The following is a 12,465-nucleotide window of genomic DNA, read 5'->3' on the forward strand; positions in this document are numbered from 1 at the left end:
CCCACCTGGAGTGAGGTCCATCCCCGCCTTCTCGTTGCAGCCCTGCAGGGAGTCCAGGGTGCGGGTGACCTGGCTGGCAAAGTCCTCCCCTCCATTCATGCACTCCCTCTGCAGGTGGTGGCGCAGGTCCGTGATGTCGTACTCATAGCCATCCAGGATGGGGGTCTCCCGGATGCTCAGGGTGCCACTGGAGTTGTGGCCTTGCACGCGGGCATTGCGCAAACTCTCCCGTCCATGCCCGCCGATCAGCACAGAGGGAATGTAGTGAATCTCATTGGCTGCCTCAGCACTGGCGCTCTTCTGGGGCTGGGGGACCCGGCGGCGCTTGCACCAGCGCCGGCGAGTGTACAGGATCATGACCAGGCACAAGATGGACAGCAGGAGAGCAATCATGCCACCCTGGAAGAGAGGACAACAGACAGATGCGGGAAGATGGGTGAGCTCATCCCACAAAGAGGCATCGCCCCTCCCCCCTACTATCCATCACTCACTCACTCACTCACTCACTCACTCATTCATTCATTCAGGTGCAGTAAGCACTTAGATCAAGCATCACTCAGCAGCAAAGGGACAGTCTGCGGTGATGGGCGTTTAAGGAAAATGGAGAAAAATGGAACTGGGATGACCAGTGCATCATTTAAGTGATCCACAGTTGCTTTTGGCTTAGCAAACAATTTGAAAGGCAAGTCTGTGTGTATGTGTGTGTGTGTGATTTCAGTTGTAGAAACAGGGGAGAGGGTTAGTTTGTTAAGGCAAATCTGTTACACATAAAGCTGGTTCCCAGCCAAGTTTTAGCAGCAGAATGGCATTTAGTTTCTTCCTGTCTCACATCTTAAAATCAGCCACGTATAGATTTCTAACTCTGGCTACATCAATGATCAGCGGGTCCTCCAAATTTGAAACCTCAGATTCCTAATCTGTATAATGCAGAACATGACGCTTAGCCCGGGAAAGTGGTAGTAAGGGCTAAGTTAGGGAACCATGCACAGTGGCTAATGGAGTGTGTCACATGGAATCAGGAATGTCGTCGGCCTGACCTTAAATGTCTCCATCATGGTAGGAGAAGACCCTCAATCAATCCAGAGAGAAGTTTATGTCCATTAGGGATTTACAGGCAAGTGTATGGAGGACCCTAACCATTTGAACATGACTTTCTGGATCACTGTGGCTTTCAGGGACAGCTTACAGTCCTGAGTGATCTCCCATTCTTGCTTGAGGGAGAGATTGAGACCCATGTCCTGGAGTCAGACTGGCAAAGGAATTTCCTTCTGAACCTTCTCATGCTCCCAGGCCATTCCCTAAATGTCAGAACTCCACTCAGTTGTCTAGCAGAGGCAGGATGTCATGCTCAGTGACACTGAGCACCTCACCTTGACAACCATGGCAGCAGGGTTTAGAGGGAAGGCCTGGCACGTCCGTAGCTCCACAGCCGCCCAGCGAGCATAAATCTTCCAGGGCGCGATCTGTATTCATTCTCCTTATTTTGGTCAATATCCCCCCAAACCTATTTCATTAGGTGGGGGGGGTCTGTCAAGTGGTTCTGCTCTCAACTTGAGCTTCAGTCACTGCCACCCCATCATATAGGCCAGAGATGAAAACCCCCTCTTAATTCCCAGGGGACCCACCCACACAAGGCTTGGTCAAGATTATTTCCTCCAGCACATGAACAGGGGCTTTTTTCCAGTCTTGTGATAATTATATCTTGAATTTACATAAAGTTACTCTCCCAATAATCCTTCCCATTTACCTTCCCTTCCCCACCATCACTGTGAGCAAAGCAGGGTGAGCACACACACATACAATGTTGCTGCTTTCAACAGGCACAGAGCAGCTGAGACAAGAAGCAACAGAGTCAGTTGCCAAATGACAGGTCATGTCAGGTGGCATTTTTGGGGCCTCCACTGGCCTCCAGGTTTCTCAGATTTTTCTTTTATTTGTGGAACCCTTTCTCCTGGTGAAGTCTCTCATGCAAATATACAGAAAGCGTAAATGTGAAGCCTCGGTTGCAGCATGGATGGGCGTGCAGGGGCAAGTATTCCAGGTCCTGGCTGGCTGCAACCCTCCAGGCAGCCCATTGTCCCTCCACGCAGCCCTGCAGATGCGCCTCGCCTCCCCCCCACCCCCCCACCCTCCAGTGTTGCAGCTGAGCCTAGCCCAGCCGGGCACCAGTTTGCTCAGAGCCCATGCAGGAGTCCAACCCAGTAGTTTTTCGGCAGGCCCTTTATCTCAGAGTCAGACTCGCCATCCTTTCCTTCACCCCAAATTGAAACTGCAACAATAGGCAATTAAGCCACACAGAAAGAATAACTTTCCGAGTGAGAGAAGTTGTCAGACATTGAATTAGGCTAGTGAAAGCGAGAGGTAATTTTATTCCCTAAAGAGCTATAAGAGCAGTATAAACATCAATCTCTGAGGAATAGCTGAAACACCAACTTTCAGCTCACACAGAGGTATTCAGGGGCCCCTCCAGGCTTCCCCTCAATTTCTGCTTTCAGATGATCACAACAGGGTTATGACAGGATGCAGGCTGAAGGCTCGTTCCCTGTATGAAGCAGCAGTAAAGCAAGAACAGCTGTCCAGTATGGGGCTGTTATTATGTATCAGACACGTGTTCTCACTGCCCCTCACTTCTAACTCCGCCAGGTAGGGTCAACTCTTTCCTTATGTTATATTTGAAAAGGCTAAGGTACAGAGGTTAAGTAACTTGTTGGAGGACACACAGCATATCAACAGTAGTTCCACAGTGGGAACAAAATGCCCCCATGGCAGGGGCATTCCTAACCACCAGGCTACAGTGACCCCACCTGGTGCTGGCTCACCCATGAGAGCGCTGTATCTCATAAATCTCCAGTGGGTACCATGCGGGGTGTGTGTGTGTGTGTGTGTGTGTGTGTGTGTGTGTGTGTGTGGATGAGCCCACTTAGGTCTATCCCCACTTCTCAAAGAAAAAACAGAAACTGTTTAAAGTGCACATCTAGCTGATGGTGAGTCAAAAGAGGCACCATCATAAACAAAGGACCTTTCACTGAGCACCCACTAAGTGTCCGAAGCCAAGATTAATTGGTAGTGGAAAGACAACACTCATGTTTCAAGGTCTCTGTGCTAAAATAAGACAACGTGCATCACACATCATTACATGCCTGGAGGATACCATTAGATCTCAATTTAGTTAAATTTCCACTAAGAAGTTTGTTTTCTCTTTCAACTGTGAGACCCATTGAAATCTCTAGGTTCGACCCCCACATCTCCTGATGAAGAAATTAAGACCAAGAGAAACTACAAAAGTAGATAGTGCCAAAGTGGTTCTAGACATGATCCTCTTCATGGCACTACTCTGTTAGGTTCATCTAAAATTCCCTTTACTATTGTCTGGCCCTAGACTCCATTAGGAATATTTTATATATATATATATATGCATATATATATATACACACATATATATATATACATATATATACATATATATACACACACATATTGTATATATGTACCTATACACACAATATTGTATATATTGCATATGTGTACCTATATACATACATGTACATATATATTTAATATATATATTAAAATAACAACTTATGAGATCTAAAACACAAGTTTTCAATTGGTTAAACCATTGTATATATGTACACATATACACACAATATTGTATATATTGTATATGTGTACATGTATACAAATATGTACATATATTTATTTATTTATTTTTCTTTAAAGATTTTATTTATTTATTCATGAGAGACACAGAGGGGAGAGAGAGAGAGAGAGAGAGAGAGGCAGAGACATAGGCAGAAGCAGTCTCCATGCAGGAAACCTGATGTGGGACTTGATCCTGGGACTCTGGGATCACGCCCTGAGCCAAAGGCAGAAGCTCAACCGCTAAGCCCCCCAGGTGTCCCCATATATATTTAATATATATATTAAAATAACAACTTATGGGGAGCTAGAACACAAGTTTTCGATTGGCTAAACCAGTGTATTTAGCATATCTAACCTCACTTTATCAAAGTGTTTCCCCTGCTTAGAGTCAGTGACTCCCAATGACCTTAGGTTTCTCTTAATCAGTTACTAGGAATGAGTGCCAGCCGCTACTAAGTGAAGCTCAGCATAGGCATAGGAAAAAGGATGATTCTCGGGTACTCAAACTGGGATGTGCTTCTATAATCCAAACTGGTGGCAGATGTCACAACGCTTGGCGATGATTTACTAATTGTGAGCTATTACATAAGTAATCACATAATGATGTTACATGATATTAACATGTAATATAATTTAATAATAACATTTTGTTATAATAATAATATAATAATAATAATTTGTAAGATCACTCCACACAAATTCCTCTGAACTGCTTATCTGCTCCGTCCAGCAAGAAGGTCCCAGACAGGAAGGACTAGGGAGAGACCCTCCACTATACGAGGAGAAGGCATGGATGTCTTGCCTTGACAACTTTCCTTCTACAACGACGACATGGAAATCGACTGCTCACATTCTATTTGCTTTTGCATTCCTGTGATAAACCACAGTTGTGATATTAGCATTATTTTTAACCACTCTACTTCCACAGAGAATCTTACACAGCTTCAAGTTTAGTCAGAGAGGCTCTACGATTTTTCTTTCAAATAATCTAATGGAACAAAGAGGTGGCAGATGAAATGGAAAGAGCACTTGAACCAGGAGCTAGGAGCTTCCTGATAACCAAGTCATAAAGGGAAAGGCAAGCCGCACACATCTTCTTGTCTGACAGAATAAAGTTTAATGGGAGGAACTAACTTCCTCCATGCATACAACTCCAGACAGACTTCCAGCCGGAGCGTGTGCATAAGCACACGGACAAGCATAACGGCAACGTCTGCACACAAGGCTTTACAGAAAGCACGCAGAAGTTCACACTTGCACTCCTGGCTTTGCAATTCTGTATTACCTGAGCGGTACTCAGAGGGTGTTCTTCATTTATGGGTGTTAGCTTCAATTTTTATGGCATTCAAAACAAAACAAAACAAAACAAAATCATTAAGGTACATCTGGACCCAAATGACAAGTAACAAATTGCAAACTCTGAATATTCCAAAAAAAACCCAAAAAACAATTACTGCAAGGTATGCAATTGTTTTGTTCTATATTCATCTTTTTCTGAGTTTTCTGATTATTCTATTGATTTTCCTCAAAACTTAACATTTTACAACTAGAAGCACGTTTGGGGTATACGAGAACTCCACATCCATTAACAAGTTGCATGCAAAAATAAGTGGCATTTAAGCATATATTTTTCTTTAAAAAAATCAATAAATCATTTCTACTGGCTCTAACAGAGATCAAACAAATGAAATCAGCTTTTATTTTATTACAAAATTGACATTTTCAGCACTTACCTGAGAGTATGAAGTTTGTCAGATCATGTGCAGATTTTGAAATCTTTGTATAATAATGTTTTATATAACTCTGATGGTGATTGCCCAGGGACAGAAAGTTCTAGGTAGATCTCCCTTTTATGCTCATCCCAATCATGCAGACTAACCACAGACTGACCTATGTATTCATCTGGGGTCTAGGTCACACCTTCTTCCCTGAGCCAACTCCTACTTGTCCTTCCAAGTCAGTTCAGTGACATAACCGTTCACTGAACTTCCCACAGAACCCTCCACATAACTCTTACTGCAACTATTTTACCTTTGATTTACTTGTCCATGTCATCTACTGGGTTACAGACTTCATAAAAGCGGGGGCCACTGAGCTCCAGGGCTAAGCATGGTGCATGGCATAAAGGTGTTCAATAATTATAGAAGGAAGGGAGGGAGGGAGGGAGGAGAGGTCAACTTTGGATGTATTTCAATATAGACGTCTTTGATATGCTTGCAAGCAAAGCTTATTCAAGACAGTTGCTTACGTTACTCATTCATTTCATTCATTACTCAATCATTCAAGTATATACTCACTTTGGTAAGGCATTTTTCTAGTGATCCCTGTGATGGAGATACTGCAGTGAGTAACACAGGGATAGTCCCTGATCTCATGGACTTTATATTCAAGTTAGAGAAAATAATCTGTACAATTTGGTTTTAAAGGTAAATGCACACACAAAAAGAAGATGAAAACAGATCCTAAGGGCTGGAAATGTCATTCCTCCCTGTAACAGAAGAAACTGTCGTAGCTAGAGAGATTTTGGACTGGAGGTGATACTCTAGGGAATACCTCAGAGGCCATGGAAGCCTTCTCTCATCCCATATCAGTGTCATATGATCAGTAAATCCCAGAATCATGAATCTCGCTCTATCAAATGTCACCAAAGTTTAGGGAGTCACCTGGGTTTTGTGAACCCTTGGCAGAGAAATGGAAAAGCTGAGATTATGTTTCCAGCTACCATCTGTCAAGGGACTGCAGCCAATCAATCAGCTCACATTTCAAAGCTTCATTTCACCCTAGGAGTAACCAGAAGACTGAGTCTGAGACATAATTAATTATCCCTCAAGGCAACTGGACACACTGAATTCAAATCATATTCCTCAAGGAATTAAATAGTGGCTAGAAAGTAAGAATGAAATAAGACACGTTTGGTAGTCCATGTCTCCTGTTTTCGCCCAATAACAATGCCCAAGGGTCTGGGGCAAAGGCCCTCTTTCATATAGGAGAGTGATCACTTACATTTATCTCTGATCACTTACATTTATTTCTGACTATCTTTCAAGGGAGACAGACCAAGAAGAGAAAAACTGTGCAAGCACACATGGCATTGCAGGTCACACTCTAATCTAGATCCAAATGTTCCAGGGGCAGAAAACAGGTGAGATAAACAGATGACATTTCGAGATCTTGTCTGACCCTGGGTTTCCGAACCCAGGAAAATGGGACCTAAGTTACTAATAGCATGGAGGTCACCAGTAAAACAGCAGGGCTAACAAGCAGAAAGACTCTGTGCAAGCTGCATAACATTTAAAAAAAAAGATTTTATTTATTTATTTGAGAGACACAGAGAGAGAGAGAGAGAGAGAGAGAGAGAGAGAAAGTGCATGTGTGCATGCACACCCAAGCAGAATGGAGGGAGGGGCAGAAGGAGAGGGACAAGCAGACTTTCCACTGAGCAGGGAGCCTGACTCAGGGCTCGATCCCAAGACCCTGAGATCATGACCTGAGCTAAAGGCTGGCACTTTCACCTGCTGAGCCACCCTGGCACCTCTCAAGTTGGTTAACTTGATCAAACCTTCCCCAGGCTTTCATCGAGCAAATGAAGTGACTGAAAGAAATGAACTGACTCTTCCAACTTGAAAATTTTCTGATTGTTAACACCGATCCCTGTCAAAGTGGAAACAGCTCTAAACTGGTAAGCTACTGGTGGAAAGAATGGTCTGAACTCTTCCTGCACATTGAAACCAGTAACTCCAGCCTGAGGAAGAAATGGAGCTGATCCTTCAGAAGCAGGGTATCGATGCTACGTAGCCAGTGGAGTCTCTGGTGGGGAGTTCCACAGGCAAAATAAGGTCTTTGAAATGAGGTAATGTCATCAAAATTGTGGTTACATGTTCTTGACCTTGAGGATCCCTTTACTGCCAGAAGGAGTCACCAAAACTAGAAGAGAAAGCCCCTTGGTGTGCTCTTCTGATGCATCTTCCTTTCTGTGGTGTATGGTAAATAGAAATCCATTATCCCCTGGCCATCTCCTTCCCAAATGGAAGACAAGAGAAACATGTTAGGCATATTAAGTAGTGAGTTCAATTTATAAATTATTAGGAACATTACCTCCCCTTGGGGGTTTTCTGAAGTCTTTAATCGTGTGGAAATGCTTTCCAGTTGCCACGGGCCACCACGTTAATTAAGAGGCCTCAATATGTCCTCTGGGGCTTCTGACGTGAATTGCACATCCCACTGGCAGGGGACAGACCTGCCTGGCCTGCCTTGTCAGCCTCTGGTTGGGGCATGATACCATGTCAGCCTGCCGCCATGAGATACTTTGAGACGCCTTCCCCATGTTTCCCAAAGCTCAGGGAAGGAGTAAGATGCTGCCCAAGATCTTCTCTCATTAAAATGCCACTTTAGGGGGCAAAGACAGCCTTCCATAGACAAGAGACAAACTCTCAGACTGAGAACTTTCTAGATTTGGCAGGTTCGCATCTGAAGGCCCTTCCCACCTGAAGATGCTAGGTATGAAGTTCCCTGCAGGAGGATATTCGACTTTACGGCTTTTTAAATTTTTTGGTTTTTCCCAGCTCTAAAAGTTTTAATTCTGTGAAGTTTGATCACCATCTTTCGTCTTTCATCCAGGAACTTTGTCTCCAATTTCTTTATGAGCCTTCAGGAGTTTCATTAATGAGAGCCTGAAGCCCTCCAGGGAGAGTGGCTGGAGGCTGGCATGCTGGAGCTGGCCTGGGCTATTTCAAGTTGTCCTCTTTCAGGCTCTTTTTATAGAGCTGCCTTTTTGGTTCTTAGGAGTTTTTCTTGCCTCAGAACCTTGACTTTGCTGTCCCAAAGAAAAGAGAGAGTGCATTTGTTCATAAGGAGCTCAGAGCTCTCTGATTCTCAGCGGCTTCAGGCGCCTATTGTTTGCCTTAATGAAAATGCCAAGGCTGGTGCATCTGGGTGAAGCAGGAGGGGGACAGAAGCAGCTTGCTGTGGGCGGGGTTTTCCCTGTCCAAGGCTACCCTAATGGATCCCAAAATTCCAAAGACTTGCCTAGATCTCTGCAGAATGAGAGTGCCAGGAGGAATCAGTCTACCAGGCAAAGCTGAGGTCCTCCCATCATGCTAGAGGTAGGTGGAGCGGTCTAAGAGGTGATGCTGCCTAGGCAGACATTTCAGATGGGATCCCGAATCAGTGTTACGGTTAAGAGGCTGGCCCCACATGTAACTCGTGCCTGTGCGTGTGTGTGCGTGCACGTGCACAAATGTATGCACTGTGCACGACAGACAGGTGGAGATAAAAGGGTCCATGGAGAAGCAAAAGCACTCCACGTCGCTGTCTCAGCAATCCCTGGGCAGAGCCGCGTGAGACAGGCTCCCTCCATGGGCTATGCACACCAGCCCTTCAAAGCTTCACAAGCCAAGCATGAAGCCAATAAATAAATATCTCCAGCTGGATAATGCTCAGTGCTTATTCTTGGCCACGTTCCTTTCCTCCTTTCCTCTTTGTTTTTATGCAGTAGGTGATCTTGATGAAATAAAATAATAACAATAATCTGCTCCATTAGGACCAAACATTAAGGGAATTATTGAACAAGTAACAGAAGAAGCAGCTGGCACAGGATATGCTAATCATCATTAGACTTTAACCCTCCTTCTCTCTGAAGATAATGACCCTGTTCAACCCCTCTTCCCCCCATCTCCCAAAAGTCAGGCAGCCCAGCCCAAGGGGAGGTGAGAGGTCTCAAAGACCTCAGCTCTGTGCACAGCAGCTGGGCCTGAACAAATAAAAACATTAAAGACTAGTCCCTGAGGGCAGACCCTATGCAAGGTACCTGTGGGGATTCCGGTGACCTGTCGGGACTCCGGTGACTTCAGATGAGAAACAAGTGGGGGACAGAAGGGTGAGAGAATCAAGTTGTCAAAATTTCCCCATATTTGGTACATGACACCTTCTGAACCAGTGGAGATTCAAAAGCTTTGTTTCCTCCCCAGGAAAAAAAAAATGAGCTGGATCTTTAGAGGCTGTGCTATTCTGAGATGCCTGTTAGGGGACAAATAGAAGACCCTTCGCGTAGGGGGTGAGCCCTGATCATATTCCTGTCTTACACAGAAAGGCACGACTTTATCATCATAATTGCCATGGGGTCTGGTGTGCTGAGGTCTAGTCAAATCTTCAGGAGCCGGGCTCAGCCTCCTCCTACAGTAGAACCTCCACCAGTGCGATGTCTGTACTGGGAGAGGTGACACCACTACCGAGCTGAGGGTTTGTTTTGTGAGGATCCCAAAGGCTACAAACCACTATGAAAGCATTTCTCACCTTCTTATAGCAATCCCATTACCCATGCTTAATTCCCCCCTAAATTCCTGCCTTATTTTGTAATTCTATGGACATGTTGCCTTATTCCTAAAATCTTGGAAGCAACAAAGGAGGAATAATATCTACCACGTGTAAAATATTTACTATGTGCCAAATATAGCACACAGTGAATTACATTATTTTATTTAATCCTATCAGTAAATAGAAGTAGTAGAAATGACTGTTTCCATTTTTAGAGGAAAAAAAACCCAGGGGGATCAGAGGCATTAAGTAACTTGCTCAGGTTATGTGGTAGTTAGTATGAATCCAAATCAAGACTCAACCACTGATCTTAATGATGCTTTATGAGCTGGTTGAGTAGAAAGGGACCCACCACTGGGCCTGGACCCCGGCCCCAATCCCCTAATCTCCATCTTCTCTAAATTAAACCCTGAATGGCCTTGCTCTTACACATAACTCTCAGGGCTACACAAGTAAGGATTCCCAAATGTCTACACTGAGTACTGTCTACACAGTCTGCCCTGGATGCTCCTCATCTTCTTCAGTTAAGCTTTATCACTGGGTTAGCCAGGTGCATAATTTTGAGCAATAATTTAATGTGCCAACAATGGCTGATTTATCAGGTTGGCAATTTGAGATGGGCAGGGAAAATCTATGGAGATATCTGTTCTTGGGTAGAGGTTTCCTAAGTGAAATCAACTGTCATCAGGGTTGGCAGGTACAGATGCTAGAGCGCGTCCTTGAGAACAGTCTGCTACCCATGCCCACAGACTTTGGTATCTTTGCCACTGTAAGCCCATATTCTGGGTGCAGAGACCTAAGAGGAGCAGTGGATATTTTCCACAGCATAACAGCACATGGAGAAAACAGACTGGGAAGAAAGTATTGGACTTGAACACTTTCAGAGAAGCTAGGAATAGTCAGGTCACCTAAAAGATGGCTGGCCAACAGATCTGGAGAAGATGTGAGAAGCCCTGCAGGTCATGTCTTGCGTTAGAACACAAAGGATGATAATGGTCATTTCCCATGCAAGGCATTCAAAGCTAGGCAAATGCAGGAGTTAGCAAAACCCTTAGACACATTTCCGCTCATGAAGGACCTCGTGCTTGTAACTTACTTGACCCACCACGTGGAGGGGAACAACAGATGCCCACGGTTGTGGCAGCTGTTGTGACACTCCAGCTGTGACTCAATCCTGGCACCCAAGCAAGAAGCATATTAAAGCTGAAGAATTATAGCAAAGGGAACAGGGGAAGGGATTAAGGAGAACAGAGACGCTGATGTATAAGCACAATTAGCGTATCCAATGCCAAGATGTCTTCCAAGCCCCCCACTCTTGCCAACAAGCTTTGTCTGGTATCAAGGAAGACAGGGAAAGCGAAGACTGGAAGTCAAGAGTCTCCTCTTGGGCCCTGTACTAAGTGCCATGGCTCTTATTTCTCCCTCTTAAAAAATTATTATAATTCAATTATTTTTTTCTGGAAGTAATCAAGCACAAAATCTGGAGAAGAGGCCTGGTCAGTGAGGGCAATCTCTGAGTGAGACACTGACGTTCTCATTAGGGCAGGCTTCCTTCAACTACCAGCTCCACCATCAGCAGCATATTGTCTTTGGCTAATTACACTTTTGCAGGCAAAGCCATTGTAAAGTCTTCAAATGCTTCCCATCCTTAATTTAAAAAAAAAAAAAAAAAAAGTTGCCCTGTTCTGCCTCCTTCCTCCCTGGCATCCCACCCACCCAGTCCACACGATGTCAGCTTTGTTCTTCTGGTTTTCCACAATTTCTCTCCTGTACTTGGGTTTTGAGGGGGAGGTGATGAGGTTGACTAGAGAACCTGGCACCTGTAACTCGATTTTGTCACTAGCTGTCCACGGCAGACTTTGTTCCTGGCCGGATGCTAGTCACAGCCACAGGACCTGTGGGCTCACCAGCCAAAGACGGGCCTGAATTCCAGCCACCCCCGCCCTCCTCCCTTCTCCCCGGGCAAAGTAACAAAAGGCCCAACTCTGCTCCAATTTTGATTTACTGATCAGTGGCTGGATCAGACAGTGTGAATCTGCAGGTCAGCTTGATCTGGCCAGAGACGCTCAGGATACAAAGACAGTCAGTCGTTCTTGCTTCCAAGGCAACTGATGAGACAGACATCATCCTTCCAGACAATGCATTATTCTGTACCTGGGGCCGGCATGTGTTGCTGACCCCATGAGGGCCATTCCCAGCCAACCAGCAGCATCATTATGATTTAATTCAGATTACAGCGTTCAGGGGATTTCATTTTTCTACTTTTTAATAGAGGTGATTTATTTTTTCTATTCTTAAGATTCAGTGTTATTGTAAGAGAGAGAGGGAGAGAGAGAGAGAAAGGGGAGGGTGGAGAGGATGAAGGAGGAGAGGAAGGGAGAAAGGGGAGACAGGCCTGGGGTAACAGGGGGTGTCTACGCCTCTCCCTGGGCCTTTGCCCTCTCCTTCCCCTCACACGCCCTCCCTCACCCTACCTCTGCCTGAGCCCCACCAGAAGTCCCTCTCCTTCCC

At 44.9% G+C, this 12,465-nt stretch overlaps 1 protein-coding gene across 5 annotated transcripts in view; it reads right to left on the minus strand.

Moving 5' to 3' along the window:
- The window catches only part of ASTN1 (astrotactin 1), a 299,363-nt gene that overhangs the window by 159,453 nt on the left and 127,445 nt on the right, over positions 1 to 12,465 (minus strand). For all 5 annotated transcript variants that reach the window (XM_077901789.1, XM_077901787.1, XM_077901788.1 and 2 more), the window contains exon 3: positions 6 to 399. In XM_077901789.1, the coding sequence (XP_077757915.1) occupies positions 6 to 399 (394 nt within the window). The remainder of the gene's footprint in view (positions 1 to 5; positions 400 to 12,465) is intronic.

This window comes from Canis aureus, chromosome 6 (assembly GCF_053574225.1).
Source record: "Canis aureus isolate CA01 chromosome 6, VMU_Caureus_v.1.0, whole genome shotgun sequence".
In the NCBI taxonomy this organism is placed as follows: domain Eukaryota; kingdom Metazoa; phylum Chordata; class Mammalia; order Carnivora; family Canidae; genus Canis; species Canis aureus.